This window comes from Microtus pennsylvanicus, chromosome 14, assembly GCF_037038515.1.
Source record: "Microtus pennsylvanicus isolate mMicPen1 chromosome 14, mMicPen1.hap1, whole genome shotgun sequence".
NCBI lineage: Eukaryota > Metazoa > Chordata > Mammalia > Rodentia > Cricetidae > Microtus > Microtus pennsylvanicus.
In genome coordinates this window covers 5,375,253-5,396,523 of record NC_134592.1, presented here as the reverse complement: position 1 = coordinate 5,396,523, position 21,271 = coordinate 5,375,253, and the positions used below count along the sequence as shown (strand labels likewise).

General features: G+C 47.9%; 1 protein-coding gene across 7 annotated transcripts in view; it reads left to right on the top strand.

Moving 5' to 3' along the window:
* Pacs2 (phosphofurin acidic cluster sorting protein 2) overlaps positions 1-21,271 on the top strand; it is a 67,118-nt gene that overhangs the window by 41,951 nt on the left and 3,896 nt on the right. For 3 of the 7 annotated variants that reach the window (XM_075948395.1, XM_075948389.1, XM_075948394.1), the window contains 16 exons: positions 81-140; positions 6,141-6,298; positions 10,343-10,433; positions 10,712-10,786; positions 11,208-11,350; positions 11,699-11,834; positions 12,209-12,313; positions 12,507-12,613; positions 13,001-13,155; positions 13,981-14,091; positions 14,515-14,623; positions 15,811-15,843; positions 18,868-18,910; positions 19,813-19,855; positions 20,146-20,287; positions 20,971-21,197. In XM_075948395.1, the coding sequence (XP_075804510.1) occupies positions 81-140; positions 6,141-6,298; positions 10,343-10,433; positions 10,712-10,786; positions 11,208-11,350; positions 11,699-11,834; positions 12,209-12,313; positions 12,507-12,613; positions 13,001-13,155; positions 13,981-14,091; positions 14,515-14,623; positions 15,811-15,843; positions 18,868-18,910; positions 19,813-19,855; positions 20,146-20,287; positions 20,971-21,197 (1,738 nt within the window). The remainder of the gene's footprint in view (positions 1-80; positions 141-6,140; positions 6,299-10,342; positions 10,434-10,711; positions 10,787-11,207; positions 11,351-11,698; positions 11,835-12,208; positions 12,314-12,506; positions 12,614-13,000; positions 13,156-13,980; positions 14,092-14,514; positions 14,624-15,810; positions 15,844-18,867; positions 18,911-19,812; positions 19,856-20,145; positions 20,288-20,970; positions 21,198-21,271) is intronic. The other 4 variants (XM_075948393.1, XM_075948392.1, XM_075948388.1 and 1 more) reach the window with 3 other exon arrangements.

Here is a 21,271-nt window from a genome sequence, read left to right as displayed (position 1 = left end):
ATTCCTTGCTATGTCTCAGGAATGTGGCCTCCCTCCCCTATCACTCCTAATGTGGGATTCTTGTACTTCTTGTCTTTCAGCAACAGAACTTCAAGCAGAAAGTGGTGGCGCTACTGCGCAGGTTTAAAGTGTCAGAGGAGGTGAGTGGGTCAGGCAGGACTTTGCATAGCTGCTGAAGTGCCCTGGTGTCCTGCTGGGTAAAATGTGCTCCAGTGAAGCTCTAGGCCAGATCTGTGTGGTGTTGCCCTCTGCCTGCCAGCCTGGATGGCAGCTGTTGAGAGGCCGGCAAAGAACCAGGCTCACCTACTGGTTTCTGTTGAACTCCCAAGTCATGGTGCGCCTGTAGGAGGACTAGCAGAGGTCTAATCATTGGTTCTTATAAATAGACTCTTTTGGGGAGCAGTTTCAGGTTTGTAGAGAAAGTAAATGGAAGGTGCAGAGTTTTCCTACCCCAGTTCCTGCCATGTACAGCCTGTTCTGTAGTCAACATGCCACAAATCTTTGGTGTTTTAGATTTTCTCTAATCTCCAGTCTTAGGTATTGAGTTTGTTCATAATCAAAAGAAAAATCATAAAACAGAGTCAAGAGTCTGGCCCCACAGTAGAGAGGGGACACTTGAATGTTTAATCCTCAAAGTGTGCACACACCCTCTACGTCCATGTGTGCAAGGGCCACAACTTATAGCAGCAGGGTCCCAATTCAGCTCTAGCACCAACATCTAACAGTTGCTCTTCACGTGTGCAGGTATTGAAGGTGGCTCTTAGCCATAGAGTTTTCTGTAGGGCCAGTATCCACTCTAAAACATCACCAGCCTGTTTCAGTGGAATAGCCTCTAGGCTCTAAATCCTGAAGCTTGCAACTCATAGTGAGACAAACACAGCCTAGCTGAAAGTGTACACATCACAGGGAAGCCACCTGGCCTACGACCATGCAGACTTGCACGTGGAGGAAGTTGGATCTTGACCATAGAGTTTCATGTTCACCAAAGCAATAGGGCTGAGTCTCAACTTCTGTTCTGGCTTCTGAGCCTCAACCTAAACTGGAAGGTTTAGCCAATATCATGGACACTGGTCAGGGAAAGAACGTTTATCTTTTCATAGGAATAATCTCCCACATTTGCAGGTTATCAAGCCATGTGATCTGTTCCATATCTGTTCTGTGCTGTTCCCTTTCACATGAGGAGAAGACCATCTAGCCAGAACTACATCTCTTGTCTTTGCACCCCCAGTTACTAGGAACTATGCACAGACACTGTCCAACTCACAAACCACATAGCAGTCCTAGAGTGTGCCTGCACCTGTGTGGAGCTGCTGATTATCTTAAACTGGCATTATTGTGCTAGAACTAAACTTGTTGATCTTTGTAACCAAAATACAGGGGCTGGAGAGACAACAGTTCAGCAGAAAAGAGCACTGGCTAACTGCTCTTCTCGAAGATCTAAGTTCAATTTCTAGCACACACATGACAACTTAAAAACTTCCGTAGGATCCAGTGCCCCCTTCTGGCCTCTACCAACACCAGACATACATGTGATTGACAGACATACATACAGGCAAAACACCTATACACATAAAATAATAATAATTAAAAAAGAAAATGGTGCCAGGCGGTGGTGGTGCTCACCTTTAATCCCAGCACTCAGGGAGGCAAAGGCAGGTGCGTCTCTATGAGTTCAAGGCCAGCCTGGTCTACAGAGTGAGTTCCAGGACAGTCAGAGATAGACAGAGAAACCCTGTCTTGAAAAACCAAAAAGAAAATGGCAGGTGAGTTGCGTGTGTGTACGTCCAAAGGATGCTGCTCATAGTTGGAGACTGAAAGGCCAAAGGTGCTGGCAGATTCTTATCTGGAGAGGGCTCGATCTTCATAGACAGTGCTGCATCTTCACATCCTCACACAGTGGATGGGAGCAGCACAAGACCAAAGGCCTCTTACTGAACCACTTTGAAGGTTAGGTTTCAACATACGAATTTTAGGGAAGCTAGGCAGTGGTGGCGCATGCCTTTAATCCCAGCTCTCAGGAGAATAGCATGGTCTACACAGAAAAAAGTTTAGGGGGATGCAAATTTTCAGAGCAAAACATTCTTCCCCGAGACCTCAAAATTCATTTTCTTCCCACACAGAAAATATTTTCATTTTGTCCCAATAGCCTTTAAAATCTGACTTCACTGTAGCGTCAACTCAGATTCTTGGTGTCTGACTGCTGTCTGTACCAGTACTTGTCCAGGCGTGAGCATGAAACCAAAGGAAGTTATGAGACCAGCACAAGGCAGGCACTTTGTTCTAAAAGGAGAAAGGGGGAGTAGGTAACTGCTCCCAAGTAAGTCCACAACTCAGCAGGGCACAGTTCTTATACTTTATTTTTGTGTGTGTGTGTGTGAGTTACAGATGGTTGTGAACTGCCATGTGGGTGCTGTTGGGAACTAAACACCATTCCTCTGTAAGGGCAGCCAGTGCTCTGAACTGCTGAACTGTCTTCCCATTTCCCAAACATTCAGTCTTAAGGCTAGAAAACCCTTCTTTGGTTCAATACTCTGCCCTCAGGACACATTGATTTGGAGCCAGGGCTCTAGGACCTGGCATTGCACCCCACAGTGTCCCTGAGTGCACCCTACACTGTCTCAGATAGCAGCTATGTGCCTTATAGCGCTTGAGCAGGCATTATGACTAGAGACTGTAGTTCTGCCTCTCAGAGCACCCCACTGCCATCACTTCTCTGTATTTCCCTGGAGAGGGTTTTTAGACATGGCCCTGCTTCCATCTCGGGCCTCTGCCTGGGACAGCACATCCTGTAACAACCAATTTGAAATGGCCATATTTTTTACAAACTTTGAAGAGTTAGCACTTATAGTTGCCATACACATTGGCTTCCTATGCTGTCTAAGGGGCCATTCCTGCAGCCTGACCACACATGGACCCTGTGAAGACAATAGCTCTGTGCCTCAGGAGCAACCACTTGAAACCATACTGCCCTCAGGACCTCAACATGGAAGCATCTTTGAATTGTCTCATGTCATTCTGTTGAGTGGGTCCTCGCTCCCTCTATGCATATTGCTCTTTTCAAACTTCTTGTGGCCTAACATGCTTAATCTTAAACAATGCTTTATTTTTAGTTGTGTGCATGTGTGCATATCTGTGTGGGTATTTGTGCACATGACTGCAGTGTCCACAAAGGACAGAAAAGGGCATTGGGTTCCTTGAGCTGGAGTTACAGAGTCGTGAGCTGCCTGACTTGGGTGCTGGGAGCTGAACTCTGGTTCTCTGTAAGAGCAATACACACTATAAACTACAGAGCCATCTCTCCAGTTCCTACTTTCACTCTACAGCCTGGTCTAGCTGGGACTTTTCCAAATCTTTAAGATCTAGTTCTTTTTGATTTTATATCATCTTCCCACTTGCATTTTGTAAACAGAGACTGCGCCCTGGTCTCCCGATCTAATAATCACACAGAAACTATGTTAATTACAACATTGTTTGGCTGATGTCCCAGTCATATTCCTAGCTAGCTTTTACATCTTAAATTAACCTATTTCTATTCATCTGTGCATTACCACGAAGCTGTGACCTACTGGTAATATTCTGGCAGGCATCTTTCTTCTTCAGCAGCTACATGGTGTCTTTTTGACTCCGCCTACTTTTTCTTTCTATCTCTGTTCAGATTTTCCTTACTCTACTAAGCCATTAGTCTAAATAGCTTTACTCATTAGCTGAGAAAAGCAACACATATACAGAAGGGCATCCCATATCATCTCCCCTTTTCTGTCTAATTGAAAAGGAAGGTTTTGATTTTAACATAGTAAAATTACATATAGCAAAACAGTTATTAAGTAAGAATTACAGTTAACAGTATTTCTTTGTGAGTCTAAAATTTTATATCTAATTTATCTTTTATTATAACTAAGCAAAACTACAGCTGTCTCTCTTTAACTCCATCAAAGATCCCAGAAGGATATAATATTTCCTAACTTAACAGGAAATACATTATAAGCAACTTCCAAAACTCTAGAATTGACAGAGACATCTCACTGTCTGGACAGTCACCCAGAGTTCTTCTGTAATATTAGGCCATCCATCTTCAGCATGTGGGTCCATAGTATCTTGCAGACTTTTCCATGAAACAGGAAATTTGAAGATCTGTTCTGCCTTGTAATGGCAGAATATCATCAGTTGCTGTCTCCTGTGTACTACAGAATGTCTAGCAGTTTCTTCTATGTAGCAGGAACCCTGAAGGACCATCCCATCTTTTGGAAAGTCCAACAGTCACTTTTCTGTGGGTCCTGCATGTCCAATTCATACAGCGTACCATCAAACAGTCCAGGCAAGAGCAGTTTCTTGCCCAAATGGCTAGCCTTGTCACATTAAAGGCAAATTCCATAATGCGTTTCTTCAGTGCCCACCAACCTCTCTGATGTAATTGGTGTAACCAGAAGCAGACATGTCTCGTTGTTGAGAAAAGTCTAAGTTCTTAAAACCTTTTAAAATGCCATATTCTGTAGGTCTTTGAAGTGCTGAAGATTATCTATCTAACTTAAATATATCTCTGTATTTCTAGAAAACCTAACTAATGTATTTAAAAGTTTGATTGTTACAGATGACTATCTATTAATCTGTATTTCTTAATTATGCATTATATTTTTAATGAGCTGCACATAATACCTTAAACAAGAACAGAAATACAAAACACACACACACAAAAAAAAAGAACAGAAATACATATACACAGTGTAATAAATCTACCTTAAGTTTGTATCAATAGACCGAGATCTATACCAATGCAAAATATTCATTTCTTTATCATATCCTCCTTTAAATGAAAACAAACATTTATAAGCAATCATTTTGGGAATTTAGGCATAGTTTTCTCCCAACTGCTTCCTGCTGTTTGTTGGATGAAATATTTTTAGGATTCATGGAGACCTTTGTGGGGGATCTTGTTTTATCAAACCATATTAGCCTGGAATCCACAGGTTCCTATTCTCTGTAGAAACAAAAGCAAAACCTCTTTTCCAAAGTAGCATATCCTTAGACTCAAATTTTGAAGTGAAATATTTATGTTGGTTTAGCTTAGCAGCCCCCAGAATCAAATGTTTTTCAGCAATTAAAAATTTAAAGAAAACACAATAATATACATAATCCAGACTCTCTCTGTATATTCCATCTTTACATGGCTTATTTCTTTTACTCTATTACTTTTTAATATTTCTTATACTATCTTTACTCCTTTAATCTATGGCTTTCTGTATTCTTTCTTCTCATAAACCCATATACATTTATCTAATAATGTGAGCCTTTTAGAGGTCTTTTTCATCTGAATCCATTTTTTATTGTGTATTTGTATCATTTTCTGACCAACAGCACTTAAAAAAAAAACACTAAGTGGTCATGGCTAGGACCAACTCTGTAGCCCTGCCTGTTGGCTCCACTCTGGCTCTTTAAGCTAGGCTGGCCTTGAACTCACAAGATTCTCCTGTCTCTGCCTCCCAAGTGCTGGGCTCAGAGGAATGCACGACCACCACCTGGCTTCACCAGCATTTCTTAAAAGTTGATATGGCTATGTACACCTGTAACCACAGTGCTTGGGTAAGTAGAGACAGGAGAATTGCTGGCGCTGGTTGTCCAGCTAGTGTAGCCAACAGCAAGCTGCAGTTTCAGTGGGAAGCTCAATCTCAAAAATGAGGCACAAAGAGATAGAGGGATTTTTGTTTATTTGTGTGCATTGTTTTGTTTTGTTTTTTTCTTTTAAGTCAAAGTTTCTCTGTATAGCTCTGGCCCTCCGGGAATTCACTCTACAAATCAGGCTGGCCTCGAACTCAAGAGATTCTTACTTTCACCTCCTGAGTGCTCAGATCAAAGGTGTGCACCACTGTGTCTAGCTTAAGAGGAAGATATTTGACATCAGCCTCTGTCCTGTGAACACGAACACACACACACACACACACACACACAGAGAGAGAGAGAGAGAGAGAGAGAGAGAGAGAAGAAAGCCAACAAAATAGGATGTTTTGGCAGTCAAGTGTTCTTTTGTTTCACTGTTTGTCCTCCTGGTCTTGTTGCTGCACATCCCCCTTTGTTTGCCTTCGACTACTAACCAAGCAGTGGCACAGGCCCTGTGGGGGCTGTCATACATGTCAGCATTGCTGTAGGTCTTAGATTCGGAGCAAGACCCTGCAGAACATGTTCCTGAGGTGGAGGAGGACCTGGATCTTCTCTATGACACTCTGGATGTGGAGAACCCCAGCGACAGTGGCCCTGACATGGACGATGATGACAGTGTCCTTAGCACCCCCAAGCCCAAGCTTAGGTAAGCCACGCCAGGTTGAAATTGTTACTTCTAATAAGCTTGAGTCTAGAAGGAATTCCAAATGGCCTGACACTATTGTTCTGGAATGATCTTGGTTGGTTTGAGTTGCCCTGTGATTGTGACCCATATTTGACCCTGGGACACCATAGGCTTGCACAGTTCTCTTAGGGTAGACCAGCAGAGACATCCTGAGAGGAGGCAATATGGGGTAAGTCCAAGGTTATAGTGGGGAACAAAGCCAGGTAGCTTTCCCCGATGACCAGAAGAAAAAACCTTTGTGTGGGAGGGTGTAACTGCTTCTGACCCATTGGAGCTCAGGCGGAGTATTTCTCGGGGTGAGTAGTAACCATGTTAATAGACCACGATGCTTGCATGGTGAACATCATAACCATCTGGAGGTGGGGAGGGGAGCATCTGGGAAAGAATTGAAGCTGGAAGGTTTTCTGTGACGCCACAACTTGGTCCTTGAGGCAGGCTGCAGAAGAATGAATGGCCCCAAGGTGCCCCTACTGTCCTCAAGTTTGAGGTATACTGGAAACTGCAGGAGACTACTATATAGGCAACAGTGCCCCTCTTTAGTTTTGCTGGGAGGACAGCTGACCAGCCTGACCTAGGGCAGAAAGAAAAGAAGGAAAGCAGGCCAGTACACACACATGTGCTGTGGACTGGTGGGACCTGGAGAGGCTTAGCCTCAGGACAGGTAGTTTATAGATTTAGGTCTTGGTGTAGCGACTGAGAACAGGGAGACTCAGGAAGTTCTAAAAAGTTAAAGACCCTTCACTTTTTAAGTTTCTAATCTGGACAGTAGAGAGAAACACAAAAAAATTGGGTTTCTTGTGTCTTGTAATTAATTAACCATAATTCTCAGTAATGAATAATCATTCGTTACTGCTGGGCTTGATTGGTTATGCCTGTAGTCTTGGCATTTGGGAGACTGAAGCAGGAGGATTACTGAGTTTAAGGGCAGTTTGGGCTATAGAGTGAGACGTTGTTCATTAAATAAATAAACTCCAAGATCTATTATGCTGCCCATTCTGAGGTGGCATCCTCAGGCCTTGGCTTCTTTTTCTGCCTATGACTTACTGGGCTCAGGTCAGCATGTTGAACTGCTGTCATGGGGAATGCCCTTTAGATCAAGCAAGCCAGTGTTCCTTGTTCTCTTCCACTTCAGCCCCCCTTGTGCTCAACACTGGTCCTTCTGCCTCATGTCTGTAGTGACTTATGGGATTACACTGGGTCTTCCCAGAGAGTCTGGATCTTCTTGAGCCCCATGACATTAACTATGATGGATACCTGTAGTTTTGGGGTGATATGTGATCACTTTGGGGCCATGATCCCGGGTGGCCATGCATAAGTGACACCCTACATCTCTAGATTTCTGTATAGCTTCATCACCCATATGGCTGTGCAGGTATACTGTCTGGTATTTTTGCATGACTTTTTTTTAACATCTCTTGGTTTTCTGTTTTCCTTATCTCCTATTTCTTCACTCACACTTGATATGCTGAAGTCAGATACATTGGTCCAGGTTGGTCTGGATTGGCAAGAGTTGGCCCGGCTGGTCTAGAGTAGCCATTAGTGGTCTAATGGCTATGTTGGATTGGTTTGAAATGGCTTTGTCAGGCTTGGTCTATTGTGGCCTAAGGGGTGTCAAGTCATCTGTGTTGGTCTGGAGTAGACTGACTGTGTCGAGAACGGCTTTAGATGTTCTGGACTGGAGTAGACTGACTGTGTCGAGAACGGCTTTAGATGTTCTGGACTGGAGTAGACTGACTGTGTCGAGAACGGCTTTAGATGTTCTGGACTGGAGTAGACTGACTGTGTCGAGAACGGCTTTAGATGTTCTGGACTGGAGTAGACTGACTGTGTCGAGAATGGCTTTAGATGTTCTGGACTGGAGTAGACTGACTGTGTCGAGAACGGCTTTAGATGTTCTGGACTGGAGTAGACTGACTGTGTCGAGAACGGCTTTAGATGTTCTGGACTGGAGTAGACTGACTGTGTCGAGAATGGCTTTAGATGTTCTGGACTGGAGTAGACTGACTGTGTCGAGAACGGCTTTAGATGTTCTGGACTGGAGTAGACTGACTGTGTCGAGAATGGCTTTAGATGTTCTGGACTGGAGTAGACTGACTGTGTCGAGAACGGCTTTAGATGTTCTGGACTGGAGTAGACTGACTGTGTCGAGAATGGCTTTAGATGTTCTGGACTGGAGTAGACTGACTGTGTCGAGAACGGCTTTAGATGTTCTGGACTGGAGTAGACTGACTGTGTCGAGAATGGCTTTAGATGTTCTGGACTGGAGTAGACTGACTGTGTCGAGAATGGCTTTAGATGTTCTGGACTGGAGTAGACTGTGTCGAGAATGGCTTTAGATGTTCTGGACTGGAGTAGACTGACTGTGTCGAGAACGGCTTTAGATGTTCTGGACTGGAGTAGACTGACTGTGTCGAGAACGGCTTTAGATGTTCTGGACTGGAGTAGACTGACTGTGTCGAGAATGGCTTTAGATGTTCTGGACTGGAGTAGACTGACTGTGTCGAGAACGGCTTTAGATGTTCTGGACTGGAGTAGACTGACTGTGTCGAGAACGGCTTTAGATGTTCTGGACTGGAGTAGACTGACTGTGTCGAGAACGGCTTTAGATGTTCTGGACTGGAGTAGACTGACTGTGTCGAGAATGGCTTTAGATGTTCTGGACTGGAGTAGACTGACTGTGTCGAGAACGGCTTTAGATGTTCTGGACTGGAGTAGACTGACTGTGTCGAGAACGGCTTTAGATGTTCTGGACTGGAGTAGACTGACTGTGTCGAGAACGGCTTTAGATGTTCTGGACTGGAGTAGACTGACTGTGTCGAGAATGGCTTTAGATGTTCTGGACTGGAGTAGACTGACTGTGTCGAGAACGGCTTTAGATGTTCTGGACTGGAGTAGACTGACTGTGTCGAGAATGGCTTTAGATGTTCTGGACTGGAGTAGACTGACTGTGTCGAGAACGGCTTTAGATGTTCTGGACTGGAGTAGACTGACTGTGTCGAGAATGGCTTTAGATGTTCTGGACTGGAGTAGACTGACTGTGTCGAGAACGGCTTTAGATGTTCTGGACTGGAGTAGACTGACTGTGTCGAGAACGGCTTTAGATGTTCTGGACTGGAGTAGACTGACTGTGTCGAGAACGGCTTTAGATGTTCTGGACTGGAGTAGACTGACTGTGTCGAGAATGGCTTTAGATGTTCTGGACTGGAGTAGACTGACTGTGTCGAGAACGGCTTTAGATGTTCTGGACTGGAGTAGACTGACTGTGTCGAGAATGGCTTTAGATGTTCTGGACTGGAGTAGACTGACTGTGTCGAGAACGGCTTTAGATGTTCTGGACTGGAGTAGACTGTGTCGAGAATGGCTTTAGATGTTCTGGACTTGCCCATGGTACCTTTATGCTGTTGAGAATGTTCTTCTGGTTTCTGTTATCTGACTACAGATATCAAGGTTCTCATCAGGCCCAACCCTCGTTAGGAACATGAGATATTCTGTGCTGACACCCAATCTCCTTGTGTTTTTGGCAGCCCCAACTTGGGTGAACACAAGCAGACGGGTTTGTTTTTTTTTTTTTTACATTTAAATTTTATTATGGGAGGGGACATGTGTGCCACAGCCTGAGTGTGGAGGTCAGAGGACAAATTGCTAGGGTTCACACTATGTGTGTCCCAAGGATCAAACTCAGGTGTTTAGGCTTGGCAGCAGGTGCCTTTACCCAAGGAGCCATCTCGCCAGCCCTGGAATACACACTTTCTGCAGCTGACTTCATAGCCAGTGCAGGAGCTGTGCCCAGCTAGAGTTGAATCGCTCCAGCATCCCCCCATGTGTGCAGGGTTCCCTCAGCAGTGGGTGTGTAGTCACACAGCTCTTCCACACTGGAGCCTCTGGGTGTAGCTCTGCTCTGCTGTTGAGTTCTGTGCCGCCTTCCCTTCTGTGTGCGGTGGGTTGAACCTCATTTTCAGTGTATTGGGGATCATGGGAAATAACATCTATTCCTTCTTTATCCAGGCCATATTTTGAAGGCCTGTCACACTCCAGCTCACAGACAGAGATAGGGAGCATCCACAGTGCCCGGAGCCACAGAGAGCCTCCAAGCCCGGTGAGTAGGGCCATGCTGTGCAGTGGTGAGACCCTTAGACCAGGCTGGGTCTTCTCTTCCTTTCTGCCCCTGTGTCCTGAATGCCTAGCCAGCATGTACCTAGCTGGGCTGTGATGTGTCCTGGGCTCAGAGTGCCACCCAGTAAAAGATGACTCTTCTAATATAATCCTGAGCTAGAAGTCTGTGAAATTCCCAGCTAGTCTCCCTAGGCTTCCTCCTATCCAGAAGTAGACATCCTGTTCTACAGCACAGCCCAATTCCTGTCTCGTCATCTGCAGGCTGATGTACCTGAGAAGATGAGATCTCTGGGAGGCCAGCAGCCAAGTGACAGCATCTCTGACACGGTAGCCCTTGTAAGCAGTCATGGGGAACATCCACCATGTGCAGCCGAACGTGAACACCACATGGAGGGCTTTGTGTTCATATACTCTGAAAGTGTGTGCACCACCCTCAGGGATGACTGTGCAGCTCAGTGGATGACTGTGTTCCTAGCCTTGCTGTCAGACCCAGGCCCGCATGGAGTCTCTCAGATATGGTGCAGGGTAGTTGGTGTTTCCAGCAAGTTTGGTCCTTATCTCTTAGTAATAGTTGGACCAGGAGCTACTTGTGGGAGAGAAGTACCTCTCCTCTTGCCTCCATGTGCCTGTGCCTCAGCAAGACCTTAGGTCAGAGGAAGCCCAGAGCCTTACCTTAAACCAAGAGCACATACATAGGAGAAGCATGGTAAATGTTTCTGGCAGGGTGAGTGCATATGGCTCCTTCTCAATCCATCAGAGTTCACCAGCCCCCCGAGAGCCATCAGGGCAACCTGATGACAGTCCAGAGACTGAGACCTCTCTCCTGGATGTCTTCACTGAGAAGCTGCCACCCAGTGGGAGAATCACCAAGACTGAGTCACTTGTCATCCCTTCCACCAGGTGTGGGCCTGTGCTGAGGGACTGTGTACCCCTTTGGGAGGGGCTATGGGAAGCCAGCTATTTTGGCCAACTCCAGAAACTACATGTGGGTCCCCTACCCAGTCTGTCTCTGGCCATCTGCTGGCTTGCAACCCTAAGGCCAGTATGCCCAGAGGGTGCCACCTACTTCCATTCTGCTGTTCTTGGAAATGAAACTGCTGAGGGTTCATGGTGCGGGGACAATTGCAGTATCGTATCAGGGTCTGCTGGGTGGAGGTGTGACAGCTGTTGTGGGACACTTCAGTTTGCAGCCTGCAGTGAGCATTTGGCCTACCACTCCAGATGTTTTATGCCTTTCCTGGTCTCTAGCAGGTCAGAGGCAAAGCCAGCCGGCCGCCGGGGCCGGAGCACATCCCTGAAGGAACGGCAGCCAGCTCGACCACAGAATGAGCGGGCCAACAGCCTGGACAATGAGCGCTGTCCAGACACGAGGAGCCAGCTGCAGGTTAGGGTGGGAGCTGAGGAAGGATGCTCCAAGTGACAGGCAGAATAGAGAAGCCTAGGGGCCCTGAGAACTGGCAAACCTGGAAGGTTTACTATGTTTACTATGAAATTCCATGCAGATAGGAAGACAGTCATAAGTCTTCTTGTCAGGAAGCCTGTTTACCCTGGGGCTGGTTTTAGCCATCTTATTGATCTCTCTGAATCAGAGCACCCAAAGTGTTGCCACTCCAGACTAAGGAACCCCCATGTTAGGTATTTCCTTACTTGCTTCCAGTGTTTATGCCTGCTTTAGGGTATGGAATATTGAGGCCCAGGGCTGGAAGTTGAAAGGCCTGGGTACTGCATCTCCTTGTGTAGACACCTCACTGTCTCTAGATTCCCAGGAAAACTGTGTATGACCAACTGAACCACATCCTCATCTCTGATGACCAACTCCCCGAGAATATTATTCTTGTCAACACCTCTGACTGGCAGGGACAGGTAAGGGGTATAGCTGTGTGCCCTGTCTGCTGTGAAATCAAGGTTTCATATGACCTTGAAGAACAGCAGTCATGCTGGGGGAGTAGGGATGCTGATGATCAGCTGTTCCTATGGACCTTTGGGACCTGTGGTGAGGGATGGATAGGGACTACCAGGTGCTACGCCAAGGTCATTGTCAGCCTGTCCCTTTTAGTTCCTCTCGGATGTCCTACAGAAGCATACCCTCCCTGTGGTATGCACATGCTCTGCTGCTGACGTGCAAGCTGCCTTCAGCACCATTGTCTCTCGGATACAGCGATAGTGAGTCTGCCATCCTTCCTTACCCAACCCTGCCTGCTTCTTAGAGACGGGATATTTGATCCTGAGAATCATGATGGTTCCAGATGTGCTGCCCATAAACTCCCCACAGCTCTATTCTGATCCCCAGTGGGTATCTTGAAGTTCATTTGGCCTTCTCTGGTAGACGGCTTCCCTTTACAGTGACCCCAGCAGAGGTCTGGAGCAGTTTCCTGGCCCAGGCAGATCCAGGCAGACATTCAGCTTCCCATCTCCCTTTTGGTGGGGCATCCTGGGTTTGATAGTTCCTGCGCTTTAGGGGCAATGGCTCCCTGGAGCTCAGCAGGGTGATCCTGGGCCAGAGACAGTGAGGCATCTGTCCCTCTCTGCCCCACCCTCTTGGGATCGCAGCTGCAACTGCAATTCTCAGCCACCAACCCCTGTGAAGATCGCTGTGGCGGGAGCACAGCATTACCTCAGTGCCATCCTGCGGCTCTTCGTGGAGCAGCTGTCTCACAAGACGCCTGACTGGCTTGGCTACATGCGCTTCCTCATCATCCCACTGGGTGAGGGACCTTGGACTACTGGCCACCTGTGACTAAACCTGAAAGACCTCAGAGACAGGGACACAGCCTGGTTAGGGTAGAGGTACCAATATGACATACTTCTATTGTTTAAAAATTCACAGTTGGGGCTGGAGATATGGCTCAGCGGTTAAGAGCACTGATTGTTCTTCCAGAGGACCCGGGTTCAATTCCCAGCACCCACATGGCAGCTCACAACTGCCTGAAAATGCAGTTCCACAAGATCTGACACCTTCACACCAATGCACATAAAATAAAGTTAAATAAATCATTAAAAGTTTAAAAAAATAAAATAAAAATTCACAGTTATTCTCACTATATTGAAAAGTCGTGTGTGCCAGACATAGTATTATGCCTGCTACCCTAGCACTTGGAAGCTAAGAATCACAAGTTCAGATCAGCCTGGAACCAGGTTATATAGTAAGACCTAAGTCTACTGTCACTTTCTGTTCTTCTCTTTGACAAATGTCCTAGTCGTGTAGAATGTGTTACCTGGCAAACTAGTGGTCACCAGAAATACAAAGCAGTCTTTATAGGTTATGACCCTGTGCACTTGAATTCCAGTAGCCATTTGGAGTTCTATAAAACACATTTGTTCACCAGTAGTGAAATTTAAAAGCAGCACCTCACCTGGGGCTCTTGTCTTGGCTGGCTTTTGTCCATCTCATTTGCCTTCCCTGGTAGAGCAACAGTCAGTGGGGACTTTGTCATAACTCCCTTGGCAGGCTTACAGCAGAGGGCTCAGGACAGCTGGGTTGTCTGGAGTTGAGCAACTCCATGTGGTGATGGATTTTCTGGGGCTCCCAGGCTCCCATCCTGTGGCCAGGTACCTGGGCTCTGTGGACTACCGCTACAACAACTTCTTCCAGGATCTGGCCTGGAGAGACCTATTCAACAAGCTGGAAGCCCAGAGCAGTGGTGAGGCCTGGGCACTGTGTTGGGGGGGTGGGGGGGCTGCCCCATGCATCTACGGTCCTTGCTTTGGAGAAAAGGCCCCTTCTCCTGGGGACTTCCCATCATAGAGACCCTATTTCTCAGGGTATGCTGTGGGACAGGAGGGGGTGTTATAGGGCTTCCCTCACCCAGCCTGAGTTTTTAGCCTTGCCATGTGGCATGACATTGGGAAGGGGCAGTCAGGAACTCCAGAACCAGCCTCAGGATTTGAGCAGAAACCATGATGACCCTACCTGGGACCATTGTGGGTGGGCACTTGAGCCAGAGGCAGCTAGCAGAAAGCAGAGATAGAGAAGAGCCAGAGTATAGTGCCTGGGACACAGCCCAGACCCCAGCAGATCCCACCTATTCACCATGCTGACTCTTTGCTGCCTCTGCCTTGTGCAGTGCAGGACACACCAGACATCGTGTCACGCATCACCCAGTACATCTCGGGAGCCAACTGTGCTCACCAGCTCCCCATCGCCGAGGCTATGCTGACCTACAAGCAGAAGAGGTAACATGGTGGACCAGGGCTGGGGCCCCTCTGCTTCTTATAGGCTATGGGATAGACTCAAGGGGCCAGTATAAAAAAAAAAACCTGAGTGTGCTTGCTTAGCATGAACCTACAGTAAATTCGTATCGGGTCAGAATGCCGGGTTGGATTTTCAGAGCCTTTACTTTTGTGCTTGTTAATATCCTCAATGATGTACTAGAAGGCACTTGTTCTTATAGTCCTCATATCTGGTCATGTTCTGGCCACATGGCTCCTTCCCCACAGGTCCCCTGACCCTACTTTGGCCTCTGAGTGAACAGTCAGATCATGTTCCCATCTACCCAGAGTTGGGCAGCGCTCAGGAGTTGTGTGTGAAGGACTGGACAGAGTGGGTCTTGGCCTGGATCTAGATCCTTCCTCCCAAGAAGCTGAGGGGCCCTGGGCAGGGCCTCCTCAACACTGGATCTTAGGGAACTGAACACACTTTTCTTGGCTCAGACCTTTGAACAATCTGCTTGTCTTAGTTAGGGTTTTTTTTTGTTTTTTGTTTTGTTTTTTCTGTGAAAAGACACTGTGACCATGGCAACTCTTATAAAAGAAAACATTTAATTGGGTGGCTTATAGTTCAGAGGTTCAGTCCATTATCATCATGGTAGGACATGGCAGTGTACAGGCCGACATACGGCTGGAGGAGTAGCTGATCCAGAGGCCATAGGAAGTGATCTGAAGCATTGGGTGTGGCTTGAGCATGTATGAGACCTATAAGCCCACCTCTACATTGACACATTTCTTCCAATAAGGCCACACCTCCTAATAATGACACTTTCTTTGGCTGCCATTTTCTTTCAAACTACCACACTACCCTTCTAGAAGAGTTAAGTGCACAGAACCTAAGGAAACCTCTTTGGTGTCTAACGTGAGCCCAGCACCCTGCTCAGGAGGGGTAGACCCTGCCGCCAATGACAACAAATCTCTTTAAATTGCATGTGCCACACAATACGTTCCCCAAACTCAAAGACTGCCTGGTAGCAGGGCCAGATCCTCTAGGAACCCTCATCCCCTCTCAGCTGCTGCTCCAGATCCAGGTGGGTAAAGATTCAGCCAGACCACCAGGAGCCATTCTGCTCCTGCCTTAGTGTGTGGAGGACTTGTTGCTGCTCCAGGGAGTCCTAATGTGTGTTTTCTCTCTTGGTGGCCTTCCCAAAAAGGAAAAAACACTTTCACTTTGACTTTACCCTGAGGTACATCTCTCTGGCCTATACCCTTATCTGTCTCTAGGCTGGTCTTTAGGGCTTGTTTAGCAGGATCATTGCCCAAGTGCCTCTCCTCTGATGCCCAGGCAGCATTCCTGTTCCTTGAGGAGCAGGAATGAACCCTTTTCTTGGGAGAACTGCACATGGGTTCCTTAGCCCACAGAACCAACCTCAAGGAGTTTGTGCTTCTGAAGCCTCTTGTTAGACCCAGCGTGGTGCTGGCGTCTGGACTCCCCGTGCCAGCTTTGCCCCTCACACTTCACAGTAGCAGTAATCTGACCACACACAGCCTCAGAAGGGTGTGGCACTACCAGTGTTGGTCCTAAATTTAAGAGTGTGGAGGTAGGAGGTCAAGGAGCTGGCATAGTATGGCAGGTGCCTTAGCCACTTTCTGCACTATAAAGTCAGCTCCCAGGGATGCCAGAGCCACAGAAAGGGTTTTTCTAGTTTCTTTGGGGAGGTAGCCAGGCTTTTGAGGACCCTAAGTAGGGACAAAGTGCTTTTCTTCCCTAAGAAGGTTTCACCCTCTGAAAACTTGACTACTCTCAGGTACCCTCAGAGCTACCCTTTTCGTTGCTGAGAGGGTCCTACCCTCTGTCTGCCACACTTGCCTCAAGGTATTTGTCCTGGGAAAAGTGCCCAGGACAGAATCATGGGTCCAGGGTCCTCATTGCTGGTAGTGCTACCCTTTATCCAAACCAGCAGAACACAGAGGAGGGTCCTTGAATACCAGTTTGCCCTGCTAAACAAGCTCACCCCCCAAGTTAGAGAAAGACCAGCCTTCATCCTCTCTCCTGCCTTGAGGCTTGGCCTGTGCCACCGGCTGTGACAGGAGGAGCCTGCAGCATGCTCTCCTGTGCTGTTCTTATATCTAGTAAAAAACCAGGCTTGAGGAGACGCTCTCTATCCCCCAGACCTTCCTCTGCCTATAATACAGTAGTGACACCGGCAATAGGTAGGCACGGGTACCAGCCAGGAACCAGTGGAGACCCATGTTGCTTGGCCTTCCATGTTGAACTCTGGCAGGGTATACCTGCTCTTGCCTGCCTCTTACCCGAAGCTGGGATGGAGCCTGTCCTCTGATGGCAGCTGAGTCCTCAGGTCATACTGGGACGACACATGCTCCAAGGCCCCTGTTCTGGTCCTTGGGCCTACACTCTGTCTTTGGCATCATGGCGGTCTTGAGAACAGATCAAGGGCATGGTTCTTAGACTGCCAACCACTTGACTTCCTGTGTACCTGTGCTGCAGGCCTGGCTGCCTCTGCATCCAGGCTCTTGGTTAGCCAGCTAGTGTCACTGCTGTTGCACCCATGCTGGTGCTGTCTGCATGGCCCAGGATGCAATATGGCACTGGTGTCATAATTGCTGTACCTATGCTGGTTCTGTCTGCATGGTCCCAGATACAGCTTGGCTTTGAGTTCTGGTAGCTTCTCCATGTTGCAGTGTCTCTTGTGTCTTGTCACACATGGCCTTGTCAGCCCTGCTCTGTTCCCAAATATCTTAGAGTAGACCACAGATAAGAGGCTGCTCTGCCATGGTCCTAGAGGGCCCACAGAGCATGGGTAGCCCAGTGGGTCACAGACCTCCACACTGGGAACGATTATGCTTGTCTGATTTTTAGAGCTTTTGGGGCCTGAGGTGTTATATGAAGTGGACAGAAAAGAGTATGACAGATTGGGGTTAGGAGTCAAGTCATTTGGAATAAACAAGGGAGATGAGATTTCTCTTGTCAAAACTGCCCTCCTTTGATGATATAAGTCACAAAATAATCCCGCACCAGTTCAGAATTATGAATAATAAAAAGGTTATTTATTTAAGGGGAAAACTTACAGATCACTGTCCTAGACACCACCCAAGTTCTGTTTCCCACGAAGATATGTCACTGAAAACTGTGTTAGGCAGTACCTGCTGCAGTGCAACACCTGAGGGACACCCTGAAGCCTAGACATAGGGAGAAGCCCGTCCATCTTAGGCTTCTCCATACTTGGCCTGATGACATGGACATCTCTGAAACAGATGCACTGACATCCAATACCAGTGTGAGGAATCAAGGTAGAGTTGAGAGAACCATGCAGAAGTAACTTCAGTTGCTAAAATGCTCTTCAGATCAGGGAATCACTGTGGGAAGGCAGGCAGGAAGGGCATGAAAGAAATAGGACTAGCCCTGCTGTCAGGCCTTCCAAAAAATGCAGGACACAGTCGGACTGCTAGTGGAACAATATGCTCTAAGCTGAGCCTCCTCAGAGATTCACCGCATAGCTAGCCCAAGTGGGCAGTGCATGGAAGGAGGACAGCATTCTTCATGTCAGCTCCTGACCTCAAACCCTTGGTATCTTAATGGCGCATGGGCCATGACTTCCAGGACAAGCTACTGTTTTACCAAATGCTATGCAGACAGTATCTCATTCAGTCAGCTACTCAGACTTGTCCCAACCCTGCTCAAGCCTCAGGCTACACTTAGATGTTACTATTAGAACCTAGTTCTCCACTTCAGCACCTTAGCCAAAGCTGTAGCCTCTAGAGATGACTGACTTCACCTAGACTCAGGAGGAAACCTCCATGTACTGGTTTTGGGAAGGGCAACCCAGTCACTGGAGAAGGCCCAGTTCTGGATTCCATGGGGCATGCACATGGCAGGGAATTGGCTTGGTAGGCCTGGAAACAGGCAGATGGACAGGACTGAGCAGGCACCTGTTATAAAAACAATTTCCCTCAAGGGTCACTAGCTCTAGTGTTCTCTCCCCGGTCGCAGGACTACACACCAACTTCCTTGCAGGAGTGCAGGAATCCTCTGCTTATCATTATATTGACATATGGGGAAAAAAATCCAAGTATTAGCCAAGTCATCCAGGGGCCTTTCTGTAGTGACAAAGAGTACCTGTGGGCAGGTGAAAAGGCTGAGGGCCATGGTGGGTAGGGGTTAGGGATGAGTCGGCTGGGCCCCTGGGCTGAAGGACAGCTGAGATTGGGGTATTCCACCAGGGAGTCTAACTGTCTGTTTTTGCTCCCAGCCCTGATGAAGAATCCTCTCAGAGGTTCATTCCCTTTGTTGGGGTGAGTATCACCAGCTTCATTCACTGGAAACCTGAGCCTGCCAAGGCTCCTATCAAAATAGAGTGCTTTTATATTACCTTATACACAAGAACCTTCCTCACCGTGTGAGCCAGCGAGGGCTGCTTAATTCCTTGCCATATAACCCCCTGCTTCCTTCCTGCAGTTTTTGGTCTGGGAGCTTTGGGTTCCCATAGTGGATACATGGGAGTATATGTCCCTTTTCTGGGAGAGATGTATCAGGCTGTCAACTCAACACAGACAAGGAGGCTCAGCCTTGTCTGCAAGATAAGGCTGAGCCTCCTGGCATAGGCTAGACATAACCGAATGTGGAGTTTTAGACTCACCCCCAGTTCTGTTTTCACAGCCTTTTTTCATCTCTAGCGAGGTTGTCCTGCTATGAGACCTCTAGAGCAACATAAAACTTGATTCCAGGCAGCCACAGCTATCTCCATAGCATTCTGTTCAGGGCGCTTTCTGTAGTGACAGAAGTGCCTATGGGTACCTGACATGGCCGAGACTGAATTTGATATTGTAATTCACTCTGAATTGATACAGCATCATATGGCTACTGGCCACTGTGCTGGGACGTTCAAGCCTGAAGCACTCTCCCCTTGCCCCATATAGTACTGTGAAGCAGCTCCTGCTTCTGCATCTGTATTTCTCCTGCCAGCACCTGACTCTGATGGATGTCAGGACTGGCCAGTCACATGCACATGGGATTTGCCACTGCCCAGAGCTGGGCCGTGCTCCATAGATGGGAGGACGCTGGGACCTGTTTCCTGTTCTGGGCAGCAGCAGGGACTTGGAAACCTCTTAGATAAGCCCCAAGGCGGTGCCTAAGCAGAGCTGTGGGACTACTCAACCTCCCCACTTGCCTCTAGCCAGCATCTATTACTTCCCAGGTTGTGAAGGTTGGAATTGTGGAACCATCTTCAGCCACATCAGGTAATTTCATCCCTCTCTGAGAACTGCTCAGATAGCCCTCTGAATTGGAGGTCTCTCTGGACTTACGGACCAGCACGTTTCTACTGATTTTCCTATCACAAAGCCTCAGAACAAGACAAACGAGGCAGTTCTCCCAGCCAATAGAGATAATACTCTGCCCTCCACACAAGCTACTCTGCCTATTTTACTTGTCCCGAGAGCTGCCTCTCTAGCCCTAGTCCAGGCTCCAGCTAGCTGTGGGGCCAGACCAGAAGGCGGTCTGACCACTGACCTGTGACTCCTCCCTAAAGGAGACTCGGATGACGCAGCCCCCTCAGGCTCCAGTGTGCTCTCTTCTACCCCACCGTCTGTGTCTACATCTCCTGCGGCCAAGGAGGCCTCACCTACTCCACCCTCCTCCCCTTCAGTAAGCGGAGGCCTGTCCTCCCCAAGGTAAACAACATGGCTCTCTATCGTGACATCCACCCTTCGTGTTACCGTCTTGTCAGCAATATGGGCGGACTTGGTGAAGGAGTGGTGGAGTTCCTGTGAGGGATCCTTTGGTCTGGGTCCAGTTTGCTGTAGAGCAACTGTAGGAGCAGTGTAGGAGGTAATTGATGTTTTCAGTGAGTACTCCTAAGGATGGGAGTCACTGAGCCTGAAAGTCCCTTAGCACAGGGTGGGCCGTTAAAAGAGGAACTGAGGGAGGAAATGCAGGTGACAGCTCCTTAGGCCCCATACAGGTAAACTGAGTCCTACCAAGCCATCTGAGTCTTGAGCAGAACTCAAGACAACCAAGTTGAAACTGGGGAGTTTTGGGGTCCATGGTGAGCATGGCCTTAAGGTTCACTGAGGTTGCTGGCTCTTTGTCAGAGCTCGTCTAGCCACCTGATGTCACCAGCCACTCCACCTCTGATGAACCTATTATCTAGGCCCCAGGAGAGTGGCAGTTTTGCCAGGGCCACAGGCACTAACACTATTATCCCGAAAGACAAGTGGGCAGTCAGCTCTGCAGAGCTTCTCATAGTTCCCCGGCACTGGCCAGCAAGTTAGTAGGTAAGACGCTAGCCACACCTCCTTGCCTACAGTGGCACAGTGACATCATGAGTGTGAGTACTTCCCTCTGCCTTCCACAGCCAGGGCACCGGCGCTGAGCTCATGGGGCTGCAGGTGGACTACTGGACAGCAGCGCAGCCTGCGGACAGGAAGAGAGATGCCGAGAAGAAGGACCTCCCCACCACCAAAAATACGCTCAAGTGCACTTTCCGGTCCCTCCAGGTCAGCAGGTTGCCCAGCAGTGGCGAGGCTGCAGCCACACCCACCATGTCCATGACCGTGGTCACCAAGGAGAAGAACAAGAAGGGTGAGGTGGGAATGTACTGAGCAGGGACAATGGGAGAGGGGTCTCTGTGGTAACTATTGGTGATGGGGATATCA